Source organism: Archocentrus centrarchus, chromosome 9 (genome assembly GCF_007364275.1).
Source record: "Archocentrus centrarchus isolate MPI-CPG fArcCen1 chromosome 9, fArcCen1, whole genome shotgun sequence".
Classification (NCBI taxonomy): domain Eukaryota; kingdom Metazoa; phylum Chordata; class Actinopteri; order Cichliformes; family Cichlidae; genus Archocentrus; species Archocentrus centrarchus.
Genome location: NC_044354.1, coordinates 3,210,518 through 3,225,592, shown reverse-complemented (window position 1 = coordinate 3,225,592; position 15,075 = coordinate 3,210,518). Strand labels below are relative to the sequence as shown.

General features: G+C 42.9%; 2 protein-coding genes across 2 annotated transcripts in view; one reads left to right on the top strand and one right to left on the bottom strand.

Moving 5' to 3' along the window:
* The window catches only part of LOC115785717 (protein shortage in chiasmata 1 ortholog-like), a 24,465-nt gene extending 12,606 nt beyond the window's left edge, over positions 1-11,859 (bottom strand). The window contains 10 exon segments of the mRNA XM_030737534.1: positions 370-464; positions 5,981-6,116; positions 6,280-6,372; positions 6,463-6,604; positions 6,675-6,789; positions 6,870-6,960; positions 6,963-7,031; positions 7,129-7,304; positions 7,387-7,477; positions 10,477-11,859. Coding sequence (XP_030593394.1) covers positions 370-464; positions 5,981-6,116; positions 6,280-6,372; positions 6,463-6,604; positions 6,675-6,789; positions 6,870-6,960; positions 6,963-7,031; positions 7,129-7,304; positions 7,387-7,477; positions 10,477-10,579 — 1,111 coding nt within the window. The 5' untranslated portion in view covers positions 10,580-11,859.
* LOC115786125 (golgin subfamily A member 6-like protein 22) lies at positions 11,693-15,075 on the top strand. The gene has a single exon (XM_030738168.1). It carries the CDS (start codon positions 11,693-11,695, stop codon positions 14,684-14,686), a length of 2,994 nt encoding a protein of 997 aa, XP_030594028.1. The 3' UTR covers positions 14,687-15,075.

Here is a 15,075-nt window from a genome sequence, read left to right as displayed (position 1 = left end):
TTGCAGCAGCCTTTCAATCACTGCAGCACTTCAATGAGTTTTAAAGCCCTGAAACTTCATACTCAGAAGTGCTGCAGTAGATGCACACCATATTTTCCATACTAATACATATTGGGTACTCATATGCTTTTAACTCAATGGTTGATATTTCTTGTATATTTCATAAAATATCACACAAACACTTCTGTATTTCTTCATTGTTCACTCTGCTGATTCCCTCAAAATCACTTTAATAAAACTGTCACAGTGAACAAAGCACTTTCTGAAGAGCCAGTGCCAGCTTTGGCACCTCTGTATTGTTAATTAATGATGAGTAAACCGAAGGTAATGTGGAAAATGTGTGGAGTGTTCTTTTCGTTGCAAAGTTACCTGATAACAGAAAGCCCACCACAAAGGCCGGGTGCTTCTCTGCCTTCCAAAGTGCCACCTTCATCTCTTTCTGAGCTCTTGGTGACACCAAAGATCTACACAACAGTTGTTATTGTTTCAAAAGCTTCTCTAAGTACAATGAAACAGGCATCAAACATATCTTCTCATCATGCCGTAGCAGGTGAGGATTTAAATCTTTAAACTGAAATCCAGCGCGATGATTTAAAGGTGGTATCGCTATCCGTATATAATCTGTACTTTCACTTAGTCTGAAATGAGTGAAAATAAACAAAAAATTCATCAGGAAACTGTTTCATTGGCAGCTTGACCTGACAGCACTCACACCACGTTTCCACTGAAAAGGTGCCCGTGCTGACCGTCAAACTGCTTAAGAACGAGCCTGCGTTTCCACCGCACTTAGTGAGCTGATCCTTCACGTATGAGTGTGGGCGGGTCCTCGTCTGGTAAACGGAAGGGCACAAACGTGGGAGAACACGCTCCCCTTTTGCAAACTTTATTTCTTGTGCTGCGAACATATTTTACTGTCCAAACAAAACTACCGCAGCATCTGTGTGCGGCACAGAGGTAAACACAGACAGCGATCACAAGCAAGACGACAAAGATTCGCACTTTTATCTGTGATGAACTGACGCAAAGCAGCAAGTTCAGCCCAACCTAACTCACGGCAGTGAAAATTGCTTTTCTCGTGTAATACACACCACGCAGCGAAATAGCGGTAGAAAACTTGGCAGTCACGCCCTTCTGCTGCTCGTGTCACGCGCTCTTGGTTCCAGACCAGCTAGTTTACGGTGCTGGTCTGGAACCCGTTTTTCGGCTGAGAACTAGGTCAGTTCGTGGTGGAAAAAGCGCCGAGCGCTTCGAGCACTTCACACCGGCACCGTGTCAGTGGAAAAAGGGCCTCACATTCTGCAACAATTCAATTCAATTCAATTCAATTCAATTTTATTTATATAGCGCCAAATCACAACAAACTGTCGCCTCAAGGCGCTTTGTATTGTGGGTAAAGACCCTACAATAATACAGAGAAAACCCAACAGTCAAAACGACCCCCTATGAGCAAGCACTTGGCGACAGTGGAAAGGAAAAACTCCCTTTTAACAGGAAGAAACCTCCAGCAGAACCAGGCTCAGGGAGGGGCAGTCATCTGCCGCGACCGGTTGGGCTGAGGGGAGAGAAAGACATGCTGTGGAAGAGAGCCAGAGATTAATATCAATTAATGATTAAATGCAGAGTGGAGTATAAACAAAGTAAATAAGGTGAATGAGAAACAGTGCATTATGTGAACCCCCCAGCAGCCTAGGCCTATAGCAGCATAACTAAGGGATGGTTCAGGGTCACCTGATCCAGCCCTAACTATAAGCTTGATCATAAAGGAAAGTTTTAAGCCTAATCTTAAAAATAGAGAGGGTGTCTGTCTCCCGAATCCAAGCTGGAAGCTGGTTCCACAGAAGAGGCGCCTGAAAGCTGAAGGCTCTGCCTCCCATTCTACTCTTAAGTATCCTAGGAACCACAAGTAAGCCAGCAGTCTGAGAGAGAAGTGCTCTGTTGGGGTGATATGGTACTATGAGGTCTTTGAGATAAGATGGTGCCTGATTATTCAAGACCTTGTATGTGAGGAGAAGAATTTTAAATTCTATTCTAGATTTAACAGGGAGCCAATGAAGAGAAGCCAATATGGGAGAAATATGCTCTCTCTTTCTAGTCCCTGTCAGTACTCTAGCTGCAGCATTTTGGATCAGCTGAAGGCTTTTCAGAAAGCTTTTAGGACAGCCTGATAATAATGAATTACAATAATCCAGCCTAGAAGTAATAAATGCATGAATGAGCTTTTCAGCATCACTCTGAGAAAGGATGTTTCTAATTTTAGAAATATTGCGCAAATGCAAAAAAGCGGTCCTACATATTTGTTTAATATGTGCATTGAAGGACATATCCTGGTCAAAAATGACTCCAAGATTTCTCACAGTGTTACTGGAGGCCAAAGTAATGCCATCCAGAGTAAGTATCTGGTTAGACACCATGTTTCTAAGATTTGTGGGGCCGAGAACAAGAATTTCAGTTTTATCTGAATTTAGAAGCAGGAAATTAGAGGTCATCCAGGCCTTAATGTCTTTAAGACATTCCTGCAGTTTAATTAATTGATGTGTGTCATCTGGCTTCATTGATAGGTAAAGCTGAGTATCATCTGCATAACAATGAAAATTGATGCAGTGCTTTCTAATAATACTGCCTAAGGGAAGCATGTATAATGTAAATAAAATTGGTCCTAGCACAGAACACTGTGGAACTCCATAATTAACCTTACTGTCTGAAGAAGACTCCCCATTTACATGAACAAATTGGAGTCTATGAGATAAATATGATTCAAACCACTGCAGTGCAGTACCTTTAATACCTATAGCAAGCTCTAATCTCTGTAATAAAATGTTATGGTCAACAGTATCAAAAGCTGCACTGAGGTCCAACAGGACAAGAACAGAGATGAGTCCACTGTCAGAGGCTCTAAGAAGATCATTTGTAACCTTCACTAATGCTGTTTCTGTACTGTGATGAATTCTGAAACCTGACTGAAACTCTTCAAATAAACCGTTCCTCTGCAGATGATCAGTTAGCTGTTTTACAACTACTCTTTCAAGAATCTTTGAGAGAAAAGGAAGGTTGGAGATTGGCCTATAATTAGCTAAGACAGCTGGGTCAAGTGATGGCTTTTTAAGCAGAGGTTTAATTACAGCCACCTTGAAGGTCTGTGGTACATAGCCAACTAATAAAGACTGATTGACCATTTTTAAGATTGAAGCATCAATAATTGGAAAGACTTCTTTGAACAGTCTAGTAGGAATGGGATCTAACAAACATGTTGCTGGTTTGGAGGAAGTAACTATTGAAGTTAACTCTGAAAGATCAACTGGAGCAAAAGAGTCTAAACAAATACCAGCAGTGCTGAAAGCAGCCGAACATGAAGAATAATCTTTGAGATGGTTATGAATAATTTTTTCTCGAATGTCTAAAATTTTATTTGTAAAGAAATCCATGAAGTCACTACTAGTTAACGTGAAAGGAATACTCGGCTCTACAGAGCTCTGACTCTTTGTCAGCCTGGCTACAGTGCTGAAAAGAAACCTGGGGTTGTTCTTATTTTCTTCAATTAATGATGAATAGTAAGATGTCCTAGCTTTACGGAGGGCTTTTTTATAGAGCAACAAACTCTTTTTCCAGGCTAAATGAGCATCTTCTAATTTAGTGAGACGCCATTCCCTCTCCAGCTTTCGGGTTATCTGCTTTAAGCTGTGCGTTTGTGAATTATACCACGGAGTCAGGCACTTCTGATTTGAAGCTTTCCTTTTCAGAGGAGCCACAGTATCCAAAGTTATACGCAGTGAGGATGTAAAACTATTGACAAGATAATCGACCTCACTGGGAGCAGAGTTTAGGTAGCTGCTCTGCACTGTGTTGGCACATGGCACTGAAGAGCATAACAATGAAGGAATTAGATCCTTAAACTTAGTTACAGCACTTTCAGAAAGACTTCTACTGTAATAAAACCTATTCCCCACTGCTGTGTAATCCATTAAAGTAAATGTAAATGTTACTAAGAAATGATCAGACAGGAGGGGGCTTTCAGGGAATACTGTTAAGTCTTCAGTTTCTATGCCATATGTTAGGACAAGATCCAGAGTATGATTAAAGTGGTGGGTGGGCTCCTTTACATTTTGAGAGAAGCCAATTGAATCTAACAATAGATTAAATGCAGTGTTGAGGCTGTCATTCTCAGCATCTACATGGATGTTAAAATCACCCACTATAATTATTTTATCTGAACTGAGCACTAAATCAGATAAAAAGTTTGAGAAATCAGACAGAAACTCTGAGTAGGGACCAGGTGGACGATAGATAATAACAAATAAAACAGCTTTTTGATTTTCCCAATTAGGATGGACAAGACTAAGAGTCAGGCTTTCAAAAGAATGAAAACTTTGTCTGGGTCTCTGATTAATTAATAAGCTGGAATTGAAGATTGCAGCTAATCCTCCTCCTCGACCTGTGCTTCGAGCATTCTGACAGTTACTGTGACTCGGGGGTGTTGATTCATTTAAACTAACATATTTATCCTGCTGTAACCAGGTTTCTGTAAGGCAGAATAAATCAATACGTTGATCAATTATTAAATCATTTACTAATAGGGACTTGGAAGAGAGAGACCTAATGTTTAACAATCCACATTTAATTGTTTTATTCTTTGGTGCAGTTGATGAAGCTGTATTATTTATTGTTTTTGAATTTTTATGCTTAAATAGCTTTTTGCTTATTTTAGCTTTGGTGTTTGGTGGTCTGGGAGCAGGCACCGACTCTATGGGGATGGGGTTTTGGGGGGATGGCAGGAGGAGAGAAGCGGCAGAGAGGCGTGTAAGACTGCAACTCTGCTTCCTGGTCTCAACCCTGGGTAGTCAGTTTTTAGGAGGGTTAATAAATTTGGCCAGATTTCTAGAAATGAGAGCTGCTCCATCCAAAGTGGGATGGATGCCGTCTCTCCTAACAAGACCAGGTTTTCCCCCGAAACTTTGCCAATTATCTATGAAGCCCACGTCATTTTTTGGACACCACTCAGACAGCCAGCGATTCAAGGAGAACATGCGGCTAAACATGTCGCTCCTGGTCTGATTGGGGAGGGGCCCAGAGAAAACTACAGAGTCCGACATCGTTTTTGCAAAGTTACACACCGAGTCAATATTAATTTTAGTGACCTCCGATTGGCGTAACCGGGTGTCATTACTGCCGACGTGAATAACGATCTTACCAAATCTACGATTAGCCTTAGCCAGCAGTTTCAAATTTCCATGAATGTCGCCTGCTCTGGCCCCTGGAAGACATTTGACTATGGTCGCCGGTGTCTCTAGCTTCACGTTTCTCAAAACAGAGTCACCAATAACCAGAGTTTGTTCCTCGGCGGGTGTGTCGCCGAGTGGAGAAAAACGGTTAGAGACGTGAACAGGTTGGTGGTGTACCCGGGGCTTCTGCTTAGGACTACGCTTCCTCCTCACCGTCACCCAGCTGGCCTGTTTTCCCTGCTGCTCGGGATCTGCTGGGGGGGAGCTAACGGCGGCTAAGCTACCACGGTCCGCACCCGCTACAGGGGCCTGGCTAGATGTAGGATTTTCCAGGGTGCGGAGCCGAGTCTCCAGTTCAAAAAGCCTGGCCTCCAGAGCTACAAACAGACTACATTTATTACAAGTACCGTTACTGCTAAAGGAGGCCGAGGAGTAACTAAACATGTGACACCCAGAGCAGGAAAGTGCAGGAGAGACAGGAGAAGAAGCCATGCTGGTAGTGAGTCGGCTAAGGGCTAAGCTACTAGCTGAGCTAAGCTAGCGAATTTCTAAAAACAAATAAAGTGAGTAATGTGAATACAGGTGATTCAGCAAAGAGTATGCTATTTAAAGTAGGTGAAGATTACACTAAAATATGTTATTATCCAGATAAATCGAGTTATACAGATATAACAGCTAACAGACAGCAAAACACTGTGCTCCGAAACAGGAACAGGAAGTGATACAATACCGCAGTGAGAGCCAACACCAAGTGACAGCGCCACCCAACCGAACAAGAACAAGGAGACAGCTCTTCCTTCTGGAGTTCAGAGGTGGACGGACAGATGTGAGTTTGTCTCTTCAGGGGAGTCGGGGTCAGAGTCGACTCCAGCTCCATTTCGGCTGGAAGCGCATCACATCCTTAAAGACACAGCACGCTGAGGCTTATATTCTTACATCAAAAGACAACTAGACACTGTAACTGCTCCAACAGTGGAAGAGAAATATTTTGATTTCTGATGCAGGCTCTGTAGATTTCTCTATTGAATAATTAACTAAAAGGTTTTATCCAAGCTCTCTGTACCTGCAAATTCTGACTCAATCACACCTCCACTCATCTTGGATTCTTCAGGTACATCAAACTTGGAAATCTCCACTGAAGGATTTGAAAGAGAAGCTGAAGAAAAGACAAATGTACAAGTTTATCCTTCTGTGATGATTTTATTTATATTTCTATTTCATCTTAAAGGATTTTGGTCTTCTTCACCTTTTTGCAGCACATCTAGGACTGGAACCTCCTCATCCATCAGCTCAGTGCAAACATTCGCACGACTGCAGATGCTTGAAAACGCTGTGCAGTTTTCTGTGGTCAGCTGATGAACATCCACTACAGCAGGCAACAGCAACAACTACAGAGGAAAAATGTATCAACAATCAATAAAGCAGCTAAATAATGTCATGTTGATAAGGGTTAATTACCTCTCCCTTCACGAGTGGCTCTTTAACAAACTCCTCTTGAATGTCTGCACACGTCTGAACATCGGTGGCGTCCACCTCTGGAAGTTTTTCATAACATGTGCAGTCCTCAAAACAGCTGCAATCCAACAGGTTTAACACCACAGTTAAACGGGGCCATAAATGCAGAAATGTTTTTTTGCAGGTCTCAAAATGCACCTGAACATGTTGTTTTCTGAGATGGTGTCTCCCGATGAGCTCAGCAGAGGCTCAGCTACAGCAAGTGTCCTCAATCTGGACAACATGATGTCAGCGTGGGTAAATGCCTCTTAAACTCTGCCAGGTGATTGACTGCAATGAGCTCTTCTGACAAGAGGAGGTCTTTCACAGAACACAAACATGTTTTATTGAGCATGACTGTTTTTCTTTAAGAAGATCAGACTCACATCTTTACTGTACTGTAGATGAAATGAGTCACCTTCGCTCTTATCCTGCAGCGTGATCTCGTCAGGTGTCCACTTAAAAAACGATTCCTGACATGGACCGTCGGTCTGTGAGTCTTTTAAAAGGCAAACATACAAATCTTCATCTAAATCCTGCAGTGAGTCAGGATTAGAGCTGGGTATCACCTCCACACTGTCTTTCACATCAAATCTGAAATGCAACATAATTATTTACCAAATCTCTCCACAAATACCAAATTCAATGAATAAATTGTGTTTTAAAGGGAAAGAACCTTACAGGTGAATTTACTGGTTGTTTTTTTCCTCTCAGATCATCGAGTACAGACCCACCAATACTGAGTCTGCAGGTGGAGATAACCTGTCCTGTCAAAAAATTTAATATATGAACAAATTAACTCATATGGCAGGCAGAAGAAGAAAGAAGGCAGAGAACATGCTAAAAGTCAAGATTATCTTTAAAGTTTTACATAGCAGCATATTATTATTGGCTTTTATCACTGCTTAATCACCATCTTTCAAACTACTGCCTATTTTTTTCTGTACTCCAGGGGTGTCAACCATAAGGCCAGCGGACCAATTCAACTCAGATTTTTTAATATAGCACCAAATCACAACAAACAGTCACCTCAAGGTGTTTTACATTGAAAGGTAAAGACCCTAAAATAACCAGAGAAAACCCTTCCAATCAGACAACCCTCTAAGAGCAGCACTTGGTGACAGTGGGAAGGAGAAACTCCCTTTTAACAGGAAGAAACCTCCAGCAGAACCAGGCTCAGGGAGGGGCAGTCATCTGCTGTGACTGGTTGGGGGTGAGGTGAAGGAGACGGGAGACCTACTCCATGGCCATTCATACTACAAATGTCCAGTAGGCTATAAGTGGCCCACGATATAAAATGAGTCTGATACCTCTGCTCTACGCACTGACTACAATACCTTCATCAAGCCATCAAAACATTAAATATCTCTTACAAACCAAATATTGCAAAACACATCAACCTTTTGTGCTTCTGCATCAATACATCCCACAGAAACATTTGAATAAGGCAGGATGCACCAAGAGAGTACACATCAAAACACAAAACATTCAAATGCACACAAAGCATTTGGCGCTACAGTTTTGGGACACCTGTACATGTGTTCCCAAATGTGTTTAGGATGGACGTGCATTTTAACCAAATTCTGTAACCATAAAAGTTTTATTTTTCGTATACCTCTGACCCACGGTGTCCTGTAGGTGTCTTCAGGTAACTTTAATGCTTTTTTCCTGCGTAACAAAAGACTCGCAGCTGTGCTATTAAAATGTAAACAGAAAAGATCCAGAGCAAAAACAGCAAAAGGCTGACTGATTCTTTAAAAGACCGGTGTGCAGTGAAGCAGACTTCAGCAAAGTGCTTCCTCCTGTGGAAGAGGACATGTAAACAGACTGAATGACACCATCAGGAGATCTGTGAGAGGAGCCGTCAACAAAAAGAACAAGATCAGGATTTTGTAAAGGTGAGGCCAGGTCTAGGTGTGCAGATAATCTGCAGGGCGGCGGCATCGTCATGTAGTTCTCCATCATCAGCAGTGGGTAGGAGAGTTGCAGGGTTAAGAGTTGCATCGCTGCACTGTGATATTAGGCATGTCAAGCAACACGGAAGTGTAGCGAAGCCATCTGGCAGCGGAAAGGTGGGAAGTTTTCTGTTCTAAAAGAATAATAGACACTGAATGTGGAACCATGACCGTCAAGTCAGAATAACCGACAATATCACGTGAAGCTAGGACAGCTTTCTCAGCAGCGGCCACGGCACGTAAACAGCCCTGCTGCAACCGCATCCAGGCGTGAAGAATAATAAGCCACTGGCCTCAAACGGTCGCCGTGTTTCTGTAATAAATCTGATGACATGAATCCCCCCTTTTCATCAACCATTTGAACAAACGGACGTGAAGAATCTGGAAGTGCAAAGCCTGGAGCAGTTTGGAGAGCCATTTAAAGCTGTAAAAGGCATCCTCCCCTTCAGGCGTCCAGGTGATGAGATCACGTGCAGCCAGATTCTTGCCGGAAATCATCCCCGAGAGAGGGGCCTCCACTGTAGAATAATTCGCAATAAAATTTCTGCAGTAGGAAGTCATACCCAAAAAAGACAGTTTGCTTTTCAGTTAGTGGCTTTGGAATTTTACACACAGCCTCCATCCTTTTTGAGGATAGGCACCGTGTTGAGTGGGAGATGATATGACCCAAAAAGGTAACTTGAGTTTGTGCAAACTGTAATTTGGACTGACTGACCTTGTAAATGCTGAAGTAGTTACCCGTTACCCGTGTAGTGCTGACAGCAGGAGGAGCAGGCTGGGTGTGTGAGAAGAAGCTGCAAGACTCTGAGCAGCGTTAGCAGTCAGCACTGGGGCCCGAGCCTCAGTGTGCAGCTGTCAGAGGTGCTGAGCCTTCTCCTTCCTCTGTTTGGTCAGCTCTCTCAGTCTCTCCTCCGTTGGAATGTGTGCAGCCCTTTTGCTGGACTCTCCTCCTCTGTCAGGATTTCTCCTATCTTAGAAGAGCTCTGCCATCAGGATATGCTGCTGCCTGAAAAACTCCACTACACAGTGTGTTGCATATCCAGAGTCACATCATCAGGCAGGTTAGTCTGGAATACTCTGCTCAGCTTACTGGGATGTCTCCCAAAGAGCTTAAATGTCTCAAAGTGCAGAGCAGCTCCTGCAGCATTTTCTCCCAAGGAAAGTGTGATGTTTTTTTTGTGTGATGTTGAAAACAGTCCATCAGCTAGTCTCACCATGTCCATAAGCATCCACGGCTCATGGGTAGACACACCTCACCCCCTTCACGGTGGAGCACATAGACACACTTCGCCCCCCCCCCCTCCCATTCAGGAGGTAAGAGTTCATGTGTGTCCGGACGTCACTTTGCCGGCTGTCCGTCCGGACCTTTCACTTCATTCTCAAAAGCGCTTCAACACAATATCAACAATACGGACACTGAAACCCCCAAAACAAAAACATACTCAGAGCAGACAGCTCTCAGCTCCACACACACACACACACACACACTGACACACGGCCCGCTGCCACACAGACACACATACACACAGACCGGTCTCACACACACACAAGGCCTCTCAGTCTGAACTCCACGGTGCACCTCTCCAGTTAAAACATGCAAAGACATAACACAGCACAAAAGCCTGCTCAACCAGTGATCATTAATGTAAATAATGCAACATTTTTCCCTTTAGCAGTCAATTGAGACCCTTTGTTTCCCACAAGTTCTTTATTTGAAGGCAAGATGACAGTTTTCTCTTTTCCTCGGGCCTGGGCAGAACTTACAATACTCCCAGAGAGCATCAAATTTATGCAGAAAAATCTCTGCTTACCTGAATTTTGGCCGCGGCTTTGGTGCGTTCTGAAAAGCAGGTCATGTCTCCAGGTCTTTGGTACTGTCCATCTTTTTACCTCAAATCCCACTTCTGACACCATGAAATGTTGGTAACATTTTTAAGGGTCTCCATGTTCCTTTTGGCCGAAGGTCAATTAAACCTAATAATACATACATTTCAATTGATAATAGTAATCAAACAAGCAGTAAAGTTTAAATTATTATTCACATTCATTCCAAGCAGTTTCTACATCTGAGGAAACCCAGCAGATAGCATCCAGTCAGTCAGTCAAAAATTAAGTGGAATGGCCCTTTAGCCATTTCCCGAATCGGAAGCTGCAATCGGAAACCAACTTCAGCTTCGTAGCTACCTGGACAGCTAACCAAATCACCTCGCCTTCCCCACCGAAATAAATCCCGGAGGAGCTTTTTTTCCCCTTTTAACCTCACAGCTTCCCGCTGTGTTAGCTAATACGCCAGTAGCTAATGTGCTATGAGCTAACTCCGCTGCCACAATCTCGCATTTCAGAATAAAAAATAAATAAAACCTTAATTATCTCCTAGCAGGATAACTTTACTGCACAGGTAATGCCATGAATGAAGAATATTTAACAGAACGGCTTACAGCTCTTACCTTAGAGAAGCTCTGCGGTGCAGATCCACCGGCTGCATCACGAGCAAGCGAACAGACCCATTAAGGTCACGTGACTTACGGTACGTACCAACAGCCAAGTACTCTCGGGGGTCCGGGCGATGTCAAAGCGTCTGAACAGACGCTGTACGAAGGCTGTATGCACCGAAAACACGGCGAATAGCGGAGGATTTCAGGTTAACAAAAAACTCTAAAAGTCTCCGACATCAGGTCTGAAAAGCTGCTAAATCTAGCGACAAAGTCGGTAAGTTAGCAACACTGGTCAAACCCTGCAAATGTATTTACAATAAAATGAACACATGTCACGTGACAATCTAATTTTCATAATGCAATGTTTACCGTAACCTTGGTTACGTCGTTAGAATCTTACGTCACCTTCACGGCCCCTGATGGTAACATCAAAGCTTTGATGTTGCAACATGTTGCAACATCAAAGCTTTGATGTTACCATCAGGGGCCGTGAAGGTGGCGTACCTATAAGTAACCACGACAAACTTCAGCAGAACACTTTAAGTCGAGGAGTGAATTTGTAAACAGCATTCGAGCATTCAAACATTTAAAGATGTCTAAGGCGGCACTTCAGAGGAAACAGAGAAAGACAAAGACGGAACAGGAGTTGCAGGGCGAGCTCGATGAATTCACAGAGGTGAAGAGCCAACTCCATGACCTGAAAATTAGACACAAGGATGCGCAGCGCAAAGTCCATGAACTGGAATGTACAAACTACGACACGCAGGGCAAAATCCGTAAACTGGAAGCTACAAACAACGACGCGCAGAGCAAAATAAGTGAACTGGAAGCTTCAAACAAGGACGCGCAGAGCAAAATCTGTGACCTGGAAGCTACAAACAAGGACACGCAGCGCGAAATCCGGGCCATGAAAGGTACATACAAGGCCGCGCAGAGCAAAATCTGTGACCTGGAAACTACAAACCACGACGCGCACCGCAAAATCCGTGAACTGCAATTTACAAACAAGGACGCGCAGCGCAAAATCCGGGACATGAAAGGTACATACAAGGACGCGCAGCGCAAAGTTCACGAGACTGAGGAAGAAGCTAAAGGTATGCAAAAATTGTTTGAAGAAGTCAAGCAAAAAAACGAAATGCTTAAAGAACAAGAAGCTAAACACACAATGGTGCAGTGGAAACTCAGTGACCTGGAACTGACACACAGAGACATGAAGCGCAAACTTCAGGACAAAGTCAAAGAAAAGGCAGATTTGCTAGACAAGTTTAATGAAGAACAGCTAAAACATGAAGCAGCGCTTAAAAAAAAGGAAGAAGAGAAAAATCTAGAGATAGCTGGTTGGCGGGGAGGGCAACATTTGATGGAACTGTCAATCAGAGGGCTGTACGAGCGAATTCGGAAGGATGAGGAAATGAATAGATGCTTGCAAAAGAAATTGAATGAAGCCCTGCAAACAAATGAAAAAATGCTTAAAGAGAAGAAAGAAGAGGAAGATAAATACAAGGAGTTGCAGAGCGAGCTCCGTGACCTGGAAGTGAAACTTCAGGACGCAGAGAAAGAAAATGAAGAAATGCATAAAGAAAAGAAAGAACAGGAAGATAAACACAAGGAGTTGCAGAGCGAGCTCCGTGACCTGGAAGTCAAACTTCAGGACACAGTGAAAGAAAAGAAAGATAAACACAAGGAGTTGCAGAGCGAGCTCCGTGACCTGGAAGTCAAACTTCAGTATACAGAGAAAGAAAAGGAAGCAATGCGTAAAGAAAAGAAAGAACAGGAAGATAAACACAAGGAGTTGCAGAGCGAGCTCCGTGACCTGGAAGTCAAACTTCAGTATACAGAGAAAGAAAAGGAAGCAATGCGTAAAGAAAAGAAAGAACAGGAAGATAAATACAAGGAGTTGGAAGCGACACACGGAGATGTGCAGAGCAAACTCCATGACCTGGAAGCGAAACTTCAGTATACAGAGAAAGAAAAGGAAGCAATGCGTAAAGAAAAGAAAGAACAGGAAGATAAATACAAGGAGTTGGAAGCGACACACGGAGATGTGCAGAGCAAACTCCATGACCTAGAAGCGAAACTTCAGGATACAGAGAAAGAAAAGGAAGCAATGCGTAAAGAAAAGAAAGAACAGGAAGATAAATACAAGGAGGTGCAGAAAAAGCTCAATGACCTGGAAGCGACACACAGAGATGTGCAGAGCAAACTCCATGACCTAGAAGCGAAACTTCAGGACACAGAGAAAGAAAATGAAGAAATGCGTAAAGAAAAGAAAGAACAGGAAGATAAACACAAGGAGTTGCAGAGCGACCTCCGTGACCTAGAAGCGAAACTTCAGGACACAGAGAAAGAAAAGGAAGAAATGCGTAAAGAAAAGAAAGAACGGGAAGATAAATACAAGGAGGTGCAGACCAAGCTCAATGACCTGGAAGCGACACACGGAGATGTGCAGCGCAAACGTCAGGATACAGAGAAAGAAAATGAAAAAATGTGTAAAGAGAAGATAAAACAGGAAGATAAACACAAGTGGGTGGAGGGTGAGCTCCATAAACTGAAAGTAAAATTTCAGGACATGAAGAAAGAAAATGAAGAAATGTGTAAAGAGAAGAAAAAACAGGAAGATAAACACAAGCGGGTGGAGGGTGAGCTCAATAAACTGAAAGTAAAATTTCAGGACATGAAGAAAGAAAATGAAGGCTTGGGAGCGAAGCTTGATGAAGCCCTGCAAAAAAATCAAAAAATGTGTAAAGAGAAGAAAGAACAGGAAGCTAAACACAAGCGGGTGGAGGGTGAGCTCCATAAACTGAAAGTAAAATTTCAGGACATGAAGAAAGAAAATGAAGGCTTGGCAGCGAAGCTTGATGAAGCCCTGCAAAAAAATGAAGAAATGTGTAAAGAGAAGAAAGAACAGGAAGATAAACACAAGCGGGTGGAGGGTGAGCTCCATAAACTGAAAGTAAAACTTCAGGACGCAGAGAAAGAAAATGAAGGCTTGGGAGCGAAGCTTGATGAAGCCCTGCAAAAAAATGAAAAAATGCTTAAAGAAAAGAACGAACAGGAAGCTAAACACAAGGAGGTGCAGACCAAGCTCCATGACCTGGAAGCAACAAACAGAGATGTGCAGCGCAAACTTCAAGACACAGAGAAAGAAAATGAAGGTTTGCGAGTGAAGCTTGATGAAGTGGAGAGAGAGATGCACTGGAAAATCACAGAAATGATGAGAGAAAATTTAGAACAGCAAAACAAAATTCAGTACACAAACACTGAAATGGAAAAGAAACTGCAACAAAAACTTCAAAGCATTAGGGACATCAGTGATAAGGAACTTAAAAAACTGAAAAAGGAAAATAAAAAACTGAAAGAAAAGCATGCAGAAATGCAGAAAGAATTAGAAGAATGTGAGAAAAAGTGCAAGAACCTTGAGAAGAAGAATGCAGAAAATATGAGTGAACTGGAAAACCTTAGATTAGAGAACGAGGATCTGCAAGAACGTTGCCAGAAAAAGAAAAAGAAGCCCTTCTGGTTTTTCTGGAATAAATCTACTGATTCTTCAGCGTGGCGCAGACAAAATCGTGTTCACCCGTTATAACTCTGCTGCTTCTTCAGGGCTACCTGCGCAAAACTAGCCTCATCTTCCTCCATCCTCTTCATCCCTTTCTTCTTCCTCCCCTCCCTCTTCTGTCTCCCTTCTTTTCTGTTCCTTTCAAACCCCCAAACCGGTTTCGACAGATGACTGCCCGTCCCTGAGCCTGGTTCTGTCGGAGGTTTCTTCCTGTCTACAGGGAGTTTTTCCTCCCCACTGTTGCCTTGTGCTTGCTCATCGGGGAATGTTGGGGGTTTCTCTTCTCTCTCCCTCTTTTCCTTACCCTATCATCCCCAACCTGTTTATTCATCTTTGAGAATACAGGCTAAGGAGGTAGGGTAATAATAATAATAATATTACATGTAATATTATATATATATAATAATAAAGGCAAT